This window comes from Akebia trifoliata, chromosome 8 (assembly GCF_017979445.1).
Source record: "Akebia trifoliata isolate Shusen 1 chromosome 8, ASM1797944v1, whole genome shotgun sequence".
NCBI lineage: Eukaryota > Viridiplantae > Streptophyta > Magnoliopsida > Ranunculales > Lardizabalaceae > Akebia > Akebia trifoliata.
The window spans coordinates 48,339,100-48,359,566 of NC_141382.1; the positions used below are offsets into that span (position 1 = coordinate 48,339,100).

At 36.0% G+C, this 20,467-nt stretch overlaps 1 protein-coding gene across 1 annotated transcript; it reads right to left on the reverse strand.

The window, feature by feature from the left end:
- Positions 1 to 773: 773 nt before the first annotated feature.
- On the reverse strand, positions 774 to 18,470 carry ALATS (Alanyl-tRNA synthetase). The gene is made up of 23 exons (XM_086452999.1): positions 18,085 to 18,470; positions 15,709 to 15,947; positions 15,237 to 15,377; positions 14,695 to 14,841; positions 14,412 to 14,564; positions 13,516 to 13,645; positions 12,311 to 12,407; positions 11,245 to 11,365; positions 10,956 to 11,015; positions 7,402 to 7,452; positions 7,207 to 7,302; positions 6,671 to 6,772; positions 6,200 to 6,325; positions 5,048 to 5,191; positions 4,886 to 4,957; positions 4,719 to 4,794; positions 4,504 to 4,646; positions 4,274 to 4,382; positions 3,998 to 4,185; positions 2,029 to 2,118; positions 1,742 to 1,924; positions 1,196 to 1,375; positions 774 to 1,095 (listed from the first exon to the last, which is right to left on the reverse strand). The coding sequence occupies exons 1-23, from the start codon at positions 18,419 to 18,421 to the stop codon at positions 1,024 to 1,026; spliced, it is 3,057 nt and encodes a 1,018-aa protein (XP_086309125.1). The 5' UTR covers positions 18,422 to 18,470; the 3' UTR covers positions 774 to 1,023.
- Positions 18,471 to 20,467: the final 1,997 nt, after the last annotated feature.

The window sequence follows — 20,467 nt, forward strand, 5'->3', positions numbered from 1 at the left end:
TGTAATTTTTTTTTTTAGCCAACTTTCAACGAGATTCTATCAAGGGCCAGAGATTGGCTCAAATTCCACATCAATTGCTACTTTGATCTTTTAACAAAGATTCCTTCTAGATCAACAATCTCAACTTGTAAACGTGGTAATTTTTACTCACGTATAATATTTGACTATAAAAATTGATGAAATACCAGGGATTGGTCCCCCTATTTCTCAGTCATACACGACCTTTAAAGGGAGAGGAAGAGGTTCTATGATAAATGACATCATGGATGGATCCGACCATTGAAATCATCTACATGCATCATCTCAAAAACCAAACCAAACCAAACTCAGTCCCTACTTCACATCTAAAGCAAGTTAAAGGGGTGAGGCCAAAGAGTGCTTTGATAATATGGACAACGCTTGAAATGGAGCCACTCCTGCCTTTCGCTGTATAGCAATACTGTAAAGCTTCTCTTGAAAGCCGAGCAGGTTGCCATTCGCTGCTCCTAATTGTGATTCTCACACACATGCACGCACGACACTGATCCTCTTCTCAACTGGATGGCTGCACTGCATATCATCCCTTTCATCTAAATTGGTCCTTGCAATGTCCAGTCAATATCAAGCTTTCCAGTACCCCTTACCTTGTTAGATACCCATTTTTACTGTTAATTTGCATTACAGTAAAAGGTAAATTTTTAGTGAATAAAACCATCCCTTGATTATCAAAAAGATCATCCATCACTCTTTTAGGTAATATCAATAAGAACAGTAATCATCCTGGAAAAATAGCATCGCATAAATATTCAGTTGCTGTATTTCATCAATAAAAACTTCTTCTGTGTCAGACACAAAATACTGAATACTAATATGTTACTATCTTGCCTTGTCATCAAATATGTTTGAATTTCTTTTTTTTCTTCTTTTGTTTTCCATCACTATTCCTTCAAATTTATGTATCAATGAAACATATTGGTTCAGCATCACTAGATAATGAACTGCGAGGTCCATCCATGCTTCTGCTGGACAATGAGATAGCACTTATCACCTCAGTTTCATCGAGGCAAATGATGTTGCCACGTCCATGGCCTCCTTTACATGTGATGCATCTGTTCCCTGAAATTAAATATGATGTGGCTCAAATTTAATCATTTTGATTTCTTTTCAATTATCTTTCAAACATCTGTATTGGTAACCATGTTAAACTTCTACTAACCTGGCCTTGGGCGAGACCACCTTTTCCTCTACCACACTTCCCTTTCAGAGGCCCCAGAGCTGCTGTCAACCACTCTGACACCTCTAAGTCCTTGCCCTTATCTCCTTTCTGGGGTACCCCAGCATACACCACGGCCTTGTTTGTGGTTTCATCAGTGCTGAATACCATAATTGATATTCCCTGTCCAATCCATCAGGAAAGTCAGCTTAGTGTGTATACCCATGTGCTTGGGCGTAAACAAGCTTTGTTTTGTGTGCGTATTATGCAGACATAACTCATGCATGGTTGCACCCACGTGGAGGAGTGCACAAATCAATTGTTTGTGTTGGGAGGTGGTTATGGTTCTCATAAACACTCTTGTTGTTGAGATTTATTTGTACTCCCTATGTTTTTTGGGGATTTAGTTCTGATTTATAGGGCGGGCTACTAGTCCATAGTAGCTAGCTTTTTGTAATAAGTGGACAAAGCACTCCAAATTTTATCCACGATCACCTTTGAAAGGAAAATTACAGTCAGATAAGGGGAAAACCAGAAGCTGTTACCAACCTTTTGTTCCACGACTTTCAGGACTGCTTCACGAACTGCTGTTGTGTCCAGACCAACATCAACACGAGAGATGCAAAAGGCTTTTCCATCTGAAGTAGAAATTTCTGCCATCTCAGTTGCAGCCTTGATAGCTTTCTGAATATTTTCTTCAGCTATCTTCTTTTGCGCCTTTCTAACTTGATCCTGATAAATAAAATAAATTCTTTTAACCCATGGGTTGACTAGAGAATTTGGCCAACAAAAGGAGAAATAAGTCCCATATGGCTTGTTGGATCAAGAAACACTACCTGAAGTTGGGAGATCCTTCCTCTCAAATCTGCTTTCATAGCTGCTGGAATAGTTGCCGAGTCCACACGACTTCTCAGAGAAGCTACTTTCTGACGTGGAGAAATAATATAATTCAAAATTTGATTCTCAGATTCGGAGAAAGCATAATTAAGTGTGCAAAAAGCAAACAATCAAATGTTGGGCGTGCTGTGACTTGAATCAAGCCAAATGGACTAGAGGCAGAGAAATGAGATAATCTGGACTCCAGAGTATATACATAACTTTAACACTCAAAACACCTAAATAATAGCCAGGCAATGCATTGGTTCTTGATTAACCTTTCTATTACAGGTCACCTCAAGGTAGGGCTTGGGTCCCAACTTGCATTTTTGTTTTTTTGTTTTTTTGATAAGTATAATATATTGAAATAGAAATAAAAAAGATACAAGGAGGCCAAGAAAGCCTCGCAAAGAGCAACAAAAAGAAAACTACAATGTCAATGATTACATAAAGAGTTCCATCTAAACACAAAATCATCAAAAGTAATTCCCATGAATTCTATGTTCTGCTTGGACCAAAGATATAAAAGACCTAAGATCTCTAAGAAACTTGCATGAGAGCTAGTAGTCTTACTGTTGAACACCCTGTTATTTCTCTCGTTCCAAATCCCCCAAGCAATAGCCGCTGGAAGCATATCCCACAAGAACCGTTTTCTGGTGTGAAAAACATTACTAGTTCATTCTTCTAAGAACAAAGAGAACTTCTAAGGGAAGACCCAATTAATACGGAAAAGCCCAAGGAAGATTGACCAAATATTGTAAGAAAAGGAACAATGAATTAAAATATGATCCACCGACTCCCCTTCCCTCATACAAAGAGGGTAACAATTAGGAGTGATCCAGCCCCAAACAATCAAATTATCCAACGTAAGAATCCTACCACGAGACGCTAACTAAAGAAAAAAAGAAATTTTAGAGGGAATTGACCTGGACCAAATGATGGGTCCCGAGAGGGAACGCTCAGCAAGAGGAGTGAGCCACTTATGAAAGACCTGACAGAGAATTTCTTATCCTTAGCCTTCATCCATTCCCACTTATCCTGTTCACTATCGTTAAGATGGAATGTATTCAGGAGATCAAGGAAAGATGCCACCTCGGTTAGCTCCCAATCATAAAAGTTTCTCCTGAACCCCAAATCCCAAGTAGGACTGAACTCACTGCGAATCAAACATTACTAAATTGAGCAGTTCTTCTTCATAGAATAGGCGTACAAAGATGGGAATTGAGTAGCCAGAGGCAAAGAGTCGCACCATCTATCTTCCCAAAATTTGATTTTGTCCCCTAAGCCCGCTTTGTACCTAATCCCTTTCTCAAAATCCTCGCTCACTTTAAGCACCCCTTTCCATACACTACACCCATACTCATATTTAGCCTCTCCGCTATACCAGCCTAGCCTCCTCTCACTGTACTTAGCCTTAATAATCTTCCTCCACAAATTGCCCCTCTCCTCGCCAAACCTTCAAAGCCATTTGCCTAGGAGTGCTCTATTAGCTAATCTAAGCCCCCTTATGCCCAACCCCCCGTCCTTCTTAGGCTTGCAAATCACTTTGCATTTTCTTCTACCTAGACTGGGCAGCACAATTTCTTTGTTAAATCTAGGCATAATTTTCACCGTGGAATGGTCAATAGAATCTTTGGCTTGTCAATGTCACAAAAAAAATACCAATAACTTGTGCCCTTGATGCACATTCACAATTCTCCTTCACTAACCCCACAAATTTTCACAGGAATCCCCATAGATTTGCTCCACTGCTTAGCATATAGCAACTATTTAAAAAACACACTAATGACATAATAACTGAAACTTGCAGTAATTGAAATCTGAACATTGTGTAAGTAGTATGCAAACAAGTCGTATAGAATAAAAAAATTGACTTGCCGGACTAGGTTACCCAAGAACAAGTAGAAAAAAAAAAGTTTCAGTAGTTACCTTCTCCAAAAGGCTTCCTTCAGCTGTGGATGCATCACTGATTTCCTTATCAAGTGAGCATGCCAATTCCATTGCCTGAAAAGCGAAATCAGTTGTAACAGCAGTTATTCTCCGAATTCCCTTGGCAATTCCCTCTTCAGATAAAAGAGCGAAGGCTTTAGCTTCTCGTGTATTTGATATATGGGTCCCTGGATAATTACACAAGATCAACTCTCAAAATAAATTAACAGGAAGGCTCTAAAAACAGGCACACAAAAGTTTGACAATGAAATCAACCTCCACAAAGTTCTGTTGAGATTGAAAACCATTCTTTATTGCCTGGATCAGCCAGGAGATCCTCCACTTTCCTACCAATTGCCACAACCCTAACTGGGTCAGGGTAGACCTACATCAGCACACACACATAAATAAATGGAGATATCTCACTATTAATCAAATAGTGCATGATAAAGAGTGGCATGAAAAATCTGACTTTAAAATTTGGATGTAAGAAGAAAGCAGCTTACTTCTCCAAAGACAGCTCGTAAACCAACTATCCGCTTGGCATCAGCAAGGGTTGCCTCTCTTCCAAATACATCTAGTTCATCTTTGATCTGCTTGTTTACGATGGTCTCAATTTTCCTCAAGTCATCAGGATGAATGGGCTTGCCTGTTGAAATTACAAAGGGATTTCAAAAAAGGATAGTGTTCAATTGAATTAACTCATAAGAATAAATATTACCATGAGAGAAATCAAATCGTAATTTTTCAGGAAGAACAATGGAGCCCTTCTGGTCAACGTGATCACCAAGTACATCCTGCATTCAGGTTACATGATATTTAAGAGAGCCAGATGCATAGATATGTTATCATGTAAATCTGTGTTAACAACTAAAGCATGCGGCATACCCTGAGAGCATAGTTTAGCATGTGGGTGCAAGTATGGTTTGGAGCAATGAGAGTACGCCTGTCATAGTCAACCTGCTCATGTCATCAATGATAAACAACAGTGAACAAACAATACAAGAGTGAAAAAGACAAAAAGGGGCAGAGGAGAATCATTTGTCATACTTTGCAAATTGCTTTGTCACCCACACAGATTCTGCCACCCTCTCCAATGATAGAACCAACATGAAGAACAAACCCTCCATAAATTTGAACGTTACAAACTTGAAATGATCCAAAGGAGCCTTCAAGTGATCCAGTATCAAATATCTGAGAACAAATGAACTTAGTCAAACAAAGAGAAAGTGCATGTATTCTATCAAGAAGGCACCAATGTGAAATCTGTTTGGATGATGTAGAATTAGATGGATAAATATGCAAATTAAACAAAAATCCACCACATGGTTTATTGGAGCTCTCTATCACATGCTAGCAGAAGACACCTATGTAGATGCTGTTTATTGCTTGCCAATATTCCACTCCATAAAGCATACATAGCCGACATCATTGCCATCTTATAAAAATTTCCCACGACTAGTGATTGTATATTGCAAATTACATGCACCGTCTCTTGGAAAAATTATGTGAACATAGTCAAGAAGCGCAATGCACAATGCTTTCACAAATAATCTACTAGGTAACACAATATTACTAGTTCATGATGAAATAAAAAAACAAATGATTGTCCACCCATTACCATCATTGATTGTAAGACAACGGATGACCTCACTTGGAATGCCTAGAGCCAGTTCAAACCCAACATAAGCCTGGACAGACTAGGTCAGGTAGTCTAAAATATGGACAATCCAATCTGTTGGTTTGTCCAATGATCTCAACTCTCCACTTAATTGTTGATTATATTAAAGAATTTAATCTGAAGGATTTTGTTTATAATTGAAGAGTTCCCATCCATGGTAAAGAAGTTTATAGTTTAATCATTCCCTTCCCCCACCCACGACAACTATTTATTTATTTATTTTTATTTTTTGGGATTTATTTTCCCATACAGGTAACAATTCCTTTTCCCATATGTATATATATATATATATATGAGATTTAAGTGGTGCATCACAGACTTCGAGTTTACACAAATAACTTGGCATCTCGAGCTCTGACAGAGAAATTAAGTATGCATAAAGCTCAAGTGAGATTGATTTTAATGGTTTACCATATTTGAACGTAAGTCTCCAGGGCACAAGCTTCTTTCTACAAAAGATCATTTGAATCCAGAAAAATCATCACAGTAACCAAGTAAATCATTTGCTTTGAATACAGTACCTGACCACCTTGTTCGGCATAGAAGCTTGTGGTTTCCAGAACAATACCAACTTCGTCATCACCAGCAGCAGCACTTTCCAAGAACTCAGTTCCAGTGTAGATGGCTTTTATTACACTTTCATGATCCTGGAACAATAAAAAATTGAAGAATATGACAAATAAATCTTACCATGAAGATTAGAAACAAATTATGCAAGTCAAAGAAAACTACTTAATCGCACAAAGGAAACAATATCGTGGCAACGGAAAAATAATCAACGATATAGGATTATTATAATTTATCTATAAAAAAAAGGGTCATAATTTACAACTACTTTTGTTGTTTAGGGAAGAAAAACTTATTATCCATTCAGCTAAGTTTTCTTCATAGATTTTAGTACTAATTCTATCACACATCAAAGATCAACCCCATTTAGTATTTCTAGCACATAATTCTGCAAATACAATCTATTAATCTTTATCTCTACTAACCTGGAACCATATAAACTTGCTGCTATCATCTGTTGCAGCCACTCCCTTCTTGTGCAGTTCTGAGGTGGCATCAGCATCCATGACAATAGCACCACCACCTTGCTGCAAGAAATAATATAAGCAGAAAAGCGCCAGAAAGATGCTTGGACATAACAACTTAAGAATGGAAAGGGAATCAGTTGTGTATCTCATGCTTATCGAACGTGATATTGAACCCTATTTAAAATCAGACCATAAAACTACAAACCAGAAATTCTAATTATAGGAACTCAATGTTTCACCACTGAGTGCACAACTACACAGCAACTAATCATCAAAATACAAATGATATATTATTGAATATAAATGGCATGCAGGCTCTATTTTCCTTTCCTTTATTCCTTTTTTTCTTTTTCTTTAATCCTTCCCCCCTTCTCAAGGCATGCGCAGCAGCCTGATTAGGTAATACAAGGTTTGTCTTCAACATTTCTATTGGTACGATGAATACGAACAAAAAGAGAATAAACGAACAAAGCAGGTCATTAAAATTTGAATACCTTATTCTGAGCATTTCTAGATCTTTTCCTTGCTTCATCCATGGCAATATTGAAACCCTCCACATCAACTGTAAGTCCTCTTTCTTCTGCCATCAGCTGCAAGAAATAAAAAAGATACAACGGTTAGACTTACATCCTAACCAGTCACAGATAGGAAAATATGGAAAGGATAAAACCATAAACCACTCTACAAACCTGAGTGAGATCCAATGGAAACCCATAAGTGTCCCACAAGACAAATGCATCCTGCAAGCAAAGATATTCATACAGTCAAGCGCGAGACCCAAGACCTAATGCTAATTAGTTAGAAAGCTCCAAACTAAGCTACCCAAAAAGCTGGGAATTTGACTCTGAAAAATAAAGGCCTCGTTCTAAAATGAGTACATACACTTAATAGTTTTAAGTCTCAATCTCCAGGTATGTCTCAGTCAAAATGTCTACATCAAGACATTATGATACAAACTGTGATGATGATGATAAAAGTGATGAAACTCCAACGTACTTGACTTGATGACATACCTCCCATTGTATGGTTAAAGGACAGGTCATGGACAACTCAGAATTCACATGTGATCCAGTCCTCACAACAGATTGCCCAAATCAGAAATGGAATAATATGCATAGGATTGATTGGACAGTCCGATCAATCAGGTCGACTAAGCAACCCCTAACTGTACATAATCATATGGTGATTGATTCAATTGTAGTCAACCTAGAATTTGAATCAAACTAGTCCAAGTTCAATTATCTTAATGAAAACTAATAGATATTTTTTTTTTTGAAAAGTAACATCGAGTATTTTATAAATTAAAAGAAAAGTGAAGTGCGATGCTTGAGGAGATCATTGCAAAACACTACAGAAAGTTAGCTCTCAGGCTTACACACTAAACCTCTCCGAAATAGGAAGTCTTCAAAGAAGAAGCCTTTGAATCCTACAAATAAATTGCACCAAAGATATATAAAACCCGTAATGATAAGAGTAATATCATGCAATGCTTGCTCCTTCCCATCGAAAGTACGAGAGTTTCTCTCCTTCAAAAGGCTCAGGACACTGCAAAATGAAGTAAATGACATAGAATCCTAGCTTTCCCTTGAAAAGCCTGACATTGCCAACTTACGAAACATGAAAGGATTGAGAAGGGAAAATAGTGTGAAATATGGAATAGGGATATGAAATGTGTTCACACAGCATATGCGATACCACGATGAATTAAGGTATGGAAGACAGACTCTCCGGCTGATTTACACGTGAAGCAGGGTTTTACTAATAACATACCCCAAACAATAAGGTTGTCGACAGTTAATAATTTTAGCTGCTGCCACCCAAATGAGAAACCGAACCTTGGAAGGTATTTTCTGTTTCCCTTATTACTGTTTTTTTATAGGTATAGGGTTAGCAGTTAGCAAATGAAGTTGGATTCAAGGGGGTTTGAACTTAGGATGCGGGAAAAAAACTCGACAAATCTTACCACTTAGCTAAGTTGGTTCTTCTTCTCTTATTTTACTGTAATCCACAAATCAGACGTAATTCAGAATTAATCTAAGTTTTCCTTTATTTTATAATTTTGATAGCCAAAATTTTATTGAGAAGGGGACACGGAGTTCACAAAAGAGAATACAAGAGAAGAAAACAAAACAGAGAACAAGAAACCAAACGAAATCCCCATCTAAACAAAAAGTCCTAAAACCGAAACCCCCTAAACTCTTAAAATGCTTACACCAATAAAATAACAAACCCACAATGCTAAAGATGATTTCATGGGTAATAAGCTTGATCCCTTAAAAAATACGCACATTCCTTTCTTTCCACAATCCCCAGAAAATAGCTGGAGGAACAAAATTCCAAAGAATCCTCTTTAATGACAAAGTGTGTGGACCTCCTTCTATCAAAAAGCAAAAGAACAGAGCGAGGGGAACACCAGGAGACATTAAATAAGGATAAAAAATGAGACCAAACCTGATGAACCACTAAGCAATGAATAAAGGGATGGTTAACGGATTCGCCATTAGAATAAATAGATATGATAATAATACCTATCAAAAAGAAAGTTTTCCTTTAATCACAAGGCATAGAATAAATAGATATGATAATAATGTTTTCATAAGAATATTAGCTTTTTATTATCCTTGCAGCCTGTTATGGTTCTATAAGACATGAATGCTTTGGATTGGAAGTATAAAAACATGTCTTTGGAGTTTATACAGGTTTCTTCCAGGGATTCCACCACTTGAGAGCTTAGACCCGGCCTTCTTTAATGGTGCTTTGGAATCTGTTGTAAATTGAAGCCCAGAGTCTGGGATTTCCCTTCGCTTTCTTATACATTTCAGCTGAAGTTCTATCTCCTTTCAGCTACAAATTCTCAAATGACAGCCAAATCTAAATTTCATAATGTTCTGTTGTTCATCTTAGGTTTTTCTGTTTCTCTAATAATTTGGTTATAGGGTATTGAATGAGAGGAAGACATATCATGTGGGGAAGAAACAGGGATCTAAAGCAGTTTATTTCTGTGAGACACAGAATCTGAGAAGGAAAACAGGGAACAGCTAATGGGTTTGGTTCTTTCATATAGGATCACACGACTAAGCCAAGGCAGCTTGGGATCATTTGACTCAGGATCGTCATTCCTGAGCCAATCCAGGAAACCAATACTTTAAACCATGCCTCCCACACTCAAACTGACACCAACCTGCTACAGTAACAGCAATAAAATTAATCCCTACCAATAATGAAAGCAGACCCTTTGTGACATTAACATTTTGGATTTTTCCAAAATGCCCCTATACTATAAGTTAATGATAATACTATTATCTAAGGTACTGTTGTAATATATGGAGGGCAACTTCATAACAATCCCTGAAGTTCCCCATAATTTACAATACTGTCAAGCAACTTTATTGCAACCTATTATATAATCTGTGTGTCTCTTCTTTCCTATCTCTTAAAAAATGGTAGTTTTTTCTATGTTCGGATTTTTCAAAATGCCACAACTTCCAATCACTGTGGATAAAAAATAAAACCCCTGCTGGGGAAAATAAAATGAAAGGAAGCTACAGAAAAGTAAAAGAGAAAAACGAGATAAAGAAAAAGAATGAAGCTGTCAGTCAAGTAATCTCTGGACTATATTATTTAAATAAATTGTGAGTGAAAATAAACACCCCTTACAAGACATATTTGCCTCTACACTCTTAGTAGAGTGGGTTTCATACACGTGGCAGGCAGTCTCAACAATCAAAGGGGCCGCATTTTTTACACATGCACTCATCCCATGCGTTGAATTTCATCCTAATAGCCCTCCATCACGCAGTAAAAAGAGGTAAAGTGTTCTCACACGTTTGATAAGGAGAAATATATACGGTTTTGTAATATGCAAGGCACATATAGCATTTACTTTATATGTCTAGCCCAGGAGAATGTCGAAATGCCGAGCACCTTAGCGTTTAGGCAAAGCACAGTTCTTTTCCTAGAGTCTGCTTAGTTCCTATTTAGGTGATAAGAGTCCCAGCTAGGTGAAACACATGCATAGGCAAGGCTTGGAGTTTATTATGTGGAAGTCAGGACTGTACAACAACTTCACACGTAGTTCCTGACACGAACATGAGAGCGTAGCATTGCTTCATAGCGAATCCATATCGCAACTAAACCTAACTATGAAATAATTGAAAAACTAAGAAAAGCTAGAGAAAATAAAGGCAACATCAAGGCATATGGTTACAATTAGAAAAAAAAAATACATTAAAAATGCACTTGCCTGACCACTCAATATTTTCCCCTTAAGATCCTGAGCAGCCTTCTTAAACTTCTCAATTCCCTGGAAACAGATAAATGGTCAGTCAAGTTTCATTCATTCTCAAAAGCTATGTTACCTTGAAATGCCAAGGATACAACATAGACAAAGCATTTACATCACACTGCCATGACACTCATTACGAAACATCTGGGTAAAATAGTTCTATAAAACAAAAAATGATATAAAATAGGTTTTTAGACAGAAAGAAACACGAGAAAAAGGGATGTTAAAAAATTGAAGATGCAACCACCTTAAGTAATGTCTTTCCAAAACTCGTTTCTTCTGCTGCAATGGTGTCTCTGATTTTCACTTCATGTTGCTTCAGTTCTGGAAAGACATCTCCCATCACTTTCACCACAACACTTACAAGCCTAGACAACAATCATTAGATATAAATTATGTAAGAAAATAAAGAACAATAGCCATAAGTATGACCATTAGAATGTTCGTCTTTCCTCAATAATTCTATAAACCAAGAATTAAATCCATATTGATACACTTTCACCATATAAGCATGAGGAAAATCGTTCAAGGTTTCAACTAATAGGGATGATACAGTATTGAATTCTTTCCTTATCAATAGGCTTCTACAGAAAATATTTGGGGGGGGGGGGGGGGGGGTAACAGATCAAAATGTTATAGGTTATGTAGATACTGTACCAGCTGAGAAATGCATTTAAGTAGTAATGAATATGCATAAGTGCACGACATAACTGAGAGACTAAGAGTCGGGATTACAACTTTCATAAAGCTAGCAAAGATGCATGCATACTTATTCACCATCAGAGTTATACAAACAGTAGATGCACATGCGTGAAAAAGAAGAAGTTAGAAGTATATCTACTCATCCCTCATATTGGCCAATACATAATACAATATGGTTATGATGGAAAATAAAACACAATTCTAATATCAACGAAACTCTGTTTGGTCAAGACAAACACAGTTTTAACTTCTAACTCCTATTATCCAAGTTACGTTAGTGTAGTTACTAGACTATGACTCCAGAGTACACTTCAATGCTAGTTTTAACATATTTTTGGTCTTTTTTTTTTGGAAAAGTTATTCTTGGTCCTCTATGTACCAACTTTCCAAAAAATTGATGTGTTTCCATGCATTTCCATTGGTGTTTCCACCCTATGTATCATTTCGTCAAAGACCAATACAATGCTCAATACCAATGCTTTAAGTATAAACCTTACAGGCATACTTATACAATTAGCAACGACTTAAAGGAAACGTAAATCAAATCAAGGAAAAGCAGAACCACCATCCAATTCCCATGGATTACATATAAACACAGTTATCATGCCTACCCATTGAAGAAACCCTCTTCAGCTTTTAGGACTTCACTTCCATAACGAATAGCTCGCCTAAGAATACGCCGTAGAACATATTCTCGACCCTCGTTGCCTACATATCAAATTGGACATAGTCAAGAGTTCAAATTGAATGACAATTTCAACGAGGCAATGCAGTAGAACGGAGGTAGTAAAGATATACAAAAGCAAAAGATGAATACTAATGCCTTCATTGTAGTAAGAAAATCATACATGTAGCAAATTTTTTATATAAACTTATAAATGGCAAAATCATGTTACCTGTGAATGCATTCTTAAAACAACTTATCAAGATGACTAGGCATGCTAGTTTTGCTTGGCATATTTAGGGGGACAGTTTCATGAAGGCCAGAAGATATGGGACCAACTACAATTTGGGCCAGATGAAAGCCCGTCAATTTATTTGACCCAGCTCTGGACCAATTACAACTTGATCTTCAATGTACCACACGAAAATCCTACAATTTTGCAATTCTTTCAAGTGATCTTCCCCCCCCCCCCCCCCCCCAAAAAAAATCAAAATTTCTAATTATTCCATCCAATGAGTGAGATTGCGCTTGTTTCCTCTTCTTGGTGGCATGAGTTCTGCTGATCAAATCTTAACTTCCAAGAAAGGGAATGATTTCTGATATTAAATAATGCCAGCAGAAACTATAAACCACAAGAACTCACAATCAGAAAGAAGATGAAGATCTTAGGTAGAAAATACCCAGATTATTAGAACCAAGGAAGAGAGACAAGTTCTATCTCCAAGAAGTCGAGATGCATTCATAAGGAAAAACTTATTATTCCTTTTAATACAAAAAAATAAAATAAAATAAAATATTAGTTTTAATGCCTCAGTCCTATGGCTATGTAGGCATGCGCCTAAATCAATGCTGTTCCAAGGAGTTGCCAATAAAAAATGTTGAAGGCTCTCACAAAATATTTAATATATTGAAACATAATAACAAAACAACAAAGCCCATCAAAAAGTCTGGTCACCCAATGGACTACATACAAAAAATCTCCCTAGTTAAGTGGCTTCCCAAGAGCAAGTTGAAGAACTTATAAATCCCCAATGGAGCACAAATGCAAACCTCCACCTCATTAGTTGAGGTCACAGACCTCAAATAGAGAAAAAACACACAAGAAAGCAATTGAACAAGCTATAAGACATTTTCAATCCTAAAAAAGTTTACCTGGACAAGACCCATCAGCAATGGCAAATGAAAGAGTTCTTATATGATCAGCCACAACCCTATAGGCCATGTCAACTTTGTCAACATCATCAGCTCCAACCTTTCCTGAGTATGGTTGAGCTCCTGTAGCCTACAAACAAATTGAGAAACAAAATTTTAGAAGACTGTCCTACCAAAACTTAATTGGTCCATTGTTAATTGAATAAATAAGCATTTCACACACCATGCATTATTGCCATTATAGTTCATAACCTTGTAACCTTCACTAGAAAAAAGACTCATAAATCATTGACCCTATAATGAAAACCATTAGCTACCTCAAATCCAAATGTCTTCATTTTGAACTTCAACGCAAGATATACTATGAGACTCCAAAAGATCCATCTTTGATAACTTCGTATACAATTTTATCAATTGATAAAGAAGTTGGAAGATGGTCTTCAATCCCTTGAGATTTCAGAGGATCTGTCTGACAACTTTGTATTCAAATGGGATGCTATTGTTAGTAGGTCCTCCTTCATCCTATTATTTTCACCTTTGGGTTTGGATTAAGGAGACACTATGACACTGGCTCTTTGTTGTATTATTTGGCTTTTTTGTCCCCATTGCAATAATATCTTGTTTTACCAATGAAAAGGGAGAAATCACAAAATCAACCAATCCATATAACAATCATATCATAAAATAATCGTTTGAAATATGAAAAATGTCCACTCAGAAATTTTACACATAAGGCAAGTTTGTATCCTTGGAACTTGGAAGCCAATCTTTATCCAACAGTATGCCCATTTTTATATTTAGTGTAACTGAAAAGGTCTAGGAGTGAGTACCAGCTGATTCAGACATTAGTAAGACTAAAACAGTATAGAAACAAGTTTACTGCATTATGACCGTACTTGTTGGATAGCATGAAAAATGGGCATGAACACATCGGTATCATAGTTGCTCATTTTGTTCTGAAGAATTGAAGTCAAGCGTTCAAAACCCATCCCAGTGTCAACATGTTTTGCAGGAAGAGATTTCAGAGAGCCATCACTATCCCTATTGAACTGCAGAAGAGAAGCCAGATATACGTTAATGATAATAAAAATAGTGAGATTCCATGACAAACCAGGAAAAAGAGGGGACGATAAAATAAACTATCAATAAAGAACCAAGATAAAACTTGTGATGTTATACCTGAATAAATACAAGATTCCATATCTCAATGCATGTGGGATCATCGTTGTTGACCAACAAAGAGGCATCCCGACCACCAATTCTATCAAAATGTATTTCAGTGCAAGGCCCACAAGGACCAGTATCACCCATCTCCCAAAAGTTGTCCTACTCAATAGTTCAAAGCACAAGAAATAGGACATGCATTATTCGTTTATCAAATCAAGTAAATTTATTAATAACGGGATAATAGAGGTTGAAACTACAACAGGCAAACAAATAAATGAAGACAATATATTGTACCATGACAAGAGAACAACTAATAGTATTGTATGAAATGAGAAAATTATGAAGTAGAAACAACCAGGCAGTATTCGGTATTGGGGTATAGTATTGTGTAGATATGGGTATGCTGGTCATATTGAAATATCTAGGTGTCATAGATTACACAGAGATGGGGTAAATAAATGTCAAATATTCAACCACAAGAAGTACTCATACATTAAAAGTTCTGTAATGCCCAATTTAAAAAACTATAAAATAAAAATACTAGGAAAAATTACTTTACAGCCAAACGGTAGTACACGCCCAGGAGGCAAAAAATTTAGCCATATATCCCTAGCTTCATTATCTGCAGCAAGGCCCAATCTCTCGTCGCCACCAAAATAAGTAGCATAAATCCGGTCTGCTGGTAGTTTATACACCTGTAAACCAATAAGCACAAGCACAAATTCAATAATTAAATGATCAGTTCATCAGGAAAGCAAATTCATAAAAGCTCAAGAATAATAAAGATGGGTAAGCTCTAAAATAAAACACAAACTGAAGCTCAAGCAGTAAATTTTGTACAATCAGGTCAATGTATTATATTTCAGCAAAGATACTGATAAAACATAAACTAGCAAACAGAAAGTGAAAAAGAAATTCCATCATATAATTCCCGTTCTTATTTATGAGTAGTTCTCTTTTACCAAAAAATAAAAATGAAACAGGAAATTTTGAACTTAAAGCCTCAATTAGGTGGCATCTACAAACCTGTGTGAGAAGCTCCCATCCCCATGTGATGGCTTCCTTTTTGAAATAATCTCCAAATGACCAGTTTCCAAGCATCTCAAAGAAGGTATGATGGTAGGTATCTTTCCCCACATCATCAAGATCATTGTGTTTCCCACCAGCTCGAATGCACTTTTGAGTGTTGCAGGCACGAGTTAGTTTACTTAAGGGAGTGCTAGGATCAGCAGTTCCTAAAAAAATGGGCTTGAACTGGTTCATGCCTGTGTACATAGAACATGTCATTCTGAATTTCGGCCATATAATGATATAGCAAGGCATTCAATAGAAAGGAGATTATGAAGCCGTGGATGATCAAGCTGCATACACAAGAATAAGAATAGTGCATATATATTTTTTGATAGGTAAATGCAGATTTCATTTATAGTGGTCGAGGTGACCAAGGACAATGAAGGCTATGTTTTTGTTGAGGTATGGCCACCATTGCATTCAACATTAAGGTATTTGGAAGCTAGAGAACTAGGGTGTTTCGCAAAGTGGTCTCATGGTAAATTTCTTAGACAAGTGTAAGGGCCAAGACAATTTCAAAACTAAAAAAAAAAAAAAAAAACCAAGAAGAAGAAGAACAGGATTTATGTAAAATTGTGAATAGCTATTTTATTTTATTTTTTTGTGTGCAAGAGGGTCTTCTTTGGAACAGGAAAAGAAGATGGTCTTCCCAAAAGAAAGGTCATCCATTTTCCCCCATTTCAAAGTACTCAGCCAGTGTATAGCTTGCCAGTACCAGTTTGAAGCTTGGACAAGAAAGGAAGACTTCATGAAACTTTTGTCAAATCCTTTCACATGAGTGGTAATTTGCTTTGTCCAATCTCACACTAGTGTGGTCGTGGAAGCAAAGTGCATTGGCTTGGGGTCCCTTCCATGCAATGACACCAGTTGGGTGAGAAGTAGATGAGGGTCTAGAACTTGGCTGGATGATTACATTTAAGAGGCTAGTCTAGAAAGTGTTTGTTTTAACCTCTAAAAATACAGGGACTTTGTCAATCAGGGAGATATAGTTGGTGGGATACAATGAGAAAAAGGGAGATAAAATAGCATCACAATGCAAATGAAAGAAACCACACAAAAAATTGGTGCTATCTAATGAGAGTCTGACAACGCAAACCAGGTCAATGGTTTGGGATGTTTGCATTAAAAGATAGATAAGGACCACAAATAAAAGATGCCCAAGGATAAGGAGGAGGAATCTAGAAAGGAAAAAATATCAATATCTTTCAAATTTAGATCAATAAAGGAATATGAAAATTTAAAAGCATTGAATACGATGATATAAGATAAATGGCCTACTTTGTTAAAAGAGAACCAAAAGAGGTTGGAGATAGAAGGGGAAGGTAATTCAAATCAGGAAACTTGGTAGGAATATGATGACATTCAGAATTGCATCAAGGAAAAGGGGATCTAGCACAAGTTATTGCATTCGTATGGATATGTGTGTTAGAAACTAACATGGGTACGTCTGATATGGTGAACCCTAAAATAGGATACATGGATTCATAGAGAAATTAGAAAAATCAGAACAGATTTTTTTTTTTTTTTTTGAAGGCATTGTCATAAAAGCTTTTATAAAGATTTTTTTTTCATGATAAAATCTTTTCAAAATAATGACAATCCAAGATAGCCTACATAATGTTTCCTCTAAATTTGCAGTTATCTTTATAATGGAAATTTTAAAGGAAAATACAAAAAAAGTACTATGCTTACGAACTCCTCGATTCTAGCAAAAAAATAATAAAAGGGACGAAAAGCTATTCAAGTGTTTAAGTTACACACCATGGTTCAAGCTTCAAACAATTAGACTTGTACATAAGGTACACCTAAATATACTATTTTTAAATATTTCCAGATTTTCCTTGAAGAATTTCAATGTAGATCTCCCAAATATTGACAAATTAAGGAATTTCTTTGTCAAAACCAAGCTGGATACAGATTAAAGCTAATGAAATTGAGACTGATAAAAAATATATCAAAGTTTGAAATCTTAAGCTATTGTTCCTCTAGTTTTTAGACACATTTTCAAAATTTTCAAGAAATAAAACAATAGTTGATCAAGATGAAACACAAAAACGAAATGGAAACAAGTAACCTCCAGAAACAAAAAGTAAGATTCAATCAAATTTTTTTTTTTTTTTGAAAAGTGAGATTCAACCAAAATTACTCAAAAAAATCAAAACTTACACATTATAACATAACATTTAAGAAGAATACAGATGCAACAGCACATCAAAATAACCAAATTCACCAAATAAAATTAATAGCACGAGATCACTCAGATTCAAACCGATTACAAAACAAAATCAGAATCTAGACTGAATAACGAGAGAGAGTGAGAGAGAATCAAACCAGCATTGGCGAAGAGAAGAGTTGGATCGTTGACTGGGACAACAGGACTGGAAATCCAGTTGATATGATTCTTCCCCTCAAAGAAACTGAAGAAAGTGTCCCTAACTCTCTTCGCAGGCCACTCCATCTGAGATTCGATTACAGTCATGGTGGCTGAAGTGGTGGCGGCAGCAACGGTAGTTGTGAGGGTGCGAGAAGATGTAGCAGAAGAAAGAGAAAATAGACTTTTATGGGAACAAACCCTAACCCTAGCCCTAGAGAGAAGATCGTTGGAGAGCAGAACTAGCAAACCAGAAGAGGAACCACTAATGCTACGCCGCCATCTCCAATACCCCATCCATATAACCCCCGCTCTCGTACCCGCTTTTTTATTAAAAAAACCGGTAGGTTTTTATCTCCTCGCCGATTTCTTAGCCGAATTACCAAATCCTCGCCCGTTTTATATTTTTATTGTTATTTTTGTGATTAAATTTCTAAGGACATCGAATTTTCTCATTTTGATGAAGTGTCAGTGCTAAACCACTATGGAGTGTGATCAAATAAATAAAGGAGGTTGTTAAGATGATGTTGGATGAATTCAAAATTGCCATGTGTCCTTGTAATATGAAAAACGCTAATGATTTTCTAATTCAAAACTTTTCACTCGATTTGTACTTGATTGACTTGGCAATGACACATAATCATTGTTCATTTTTCTTGTGTATCCCGAGAAAAAAGATCTACGATTTTGTGCTCGTCGCATACACGATGAGTGAAAATTTTCGAGTCAGAAAATCACAACTCTATGAAAAATTATTTTGAAGAGAAAAAATAAAATAGAAAATGTTGTTGGGGTTGATCAAGTATTAAGGTGTACCGGTTTGGGCTGGGATGGATGAGCCCTAATCCAACATGAAGAGGTGGGTTGTATCGTATACCAACCCTAAAAACCCATATTCCTAATTCTACTTATTCTAGAGTCGGTCCTAACAGGATTAGGTTGGATTTCAATATGATCTTCATATTTTAAATTCATGCACCTTTTGAAATTATTTGGGATAATTTAATGCTACTTGCTATTAAAATAGGGTTCTAACCTTCATCATAATTGAAAAATATTAATTAGTTATTTTATGATGTACAAATTCATAAATCTAACTATATATAACATAAATACATGCAATATATTAGCAGTTGTGATAGGCATTATTAGGCTTATCTTTGCCTGGATTTAATAGGTTGAATATTTTTTTAGTGCAGTCTTACTTTTGTAGGTTAAAAATTAAGGTCATAAATCTTATTTTTTGGGAGTAAATTGGGCTAGGTTTAGTGGGCTAGTGGACCAACACGACAATCCTAAGTCAAGTATCATGAATTTTACAAAAGAAAAAGAAAAAAAAAAAAACAACAACAATAGAGCTCAAAATCGTCACTATCATTATCTGTGCATTATTTCAAATTTTAGGCTTAGCGAGGGTTAAGCATAGGGTTCCAAACCCTACTTTTAAAAAGCTGTACTGGCTCTTAAAATGGTTCAGCAACCCCAACCTCTCAAATAAGTTAGATATGATTTAGAAAGGATGCTTAAAATTTATATGAGTACCATTCATAAATTAATAAGTTAATATAGTTTAGATAATATATTTATTATGAGTGGATAACAAAGGACTATTTTTTAAAAGGATAATGATGGAATAACATTAAAATATATATCAATTGTACATTTTGATGCAGTGGTGCACATATAACCATAAATGCTTTTCGTTGAGATACGATTGAAAAGCATTTGTGGTTATGTGTGCATCACTACATCAAAATATCATAATTGATGTGTATTTCAATGTTATTCCAATACGATTTTTTTTAAAAAAGCACAACTTGATAACTTGTTTAATATATATTATTATAAATGTGGGTACAAATTAAAGATATCTACTCAACTTAGACTACACATGTGCCACTTCAAATTATATACACAAGTCATGGGAAGGATCTTGCATAATCCAAAAATAGCTCTGTTTTTGTTTTTTTTTGGAGAAGATTTTATCAATCACATAAACACAGGATTACAAAAAATGGACAGTCCACGATTTTTCAACTCATAAATAAGGGATTATAAATTTTGGAATGGGCTGATTTTTGTGAGGATGATCTCATCATTGTAGAGACCATCTTCACCAAAAATCAGTCCATTCTAAAACTTCTAATCCATGTGGGATGAAACATGTTGGGTCAATAGTTGGCACCTGGATGGAACCCTATCTATATTTTGACATAATTTTTTTTATTGAAAAACACTTTCCCTGGTTGGTAAGGAAAATTTCCATACCACACCACATTGTGGCATCCGAAAATATGATCCGAGGCCACAAGGAGCTCTACAAGACAAAAGTTTAAGAAAGAT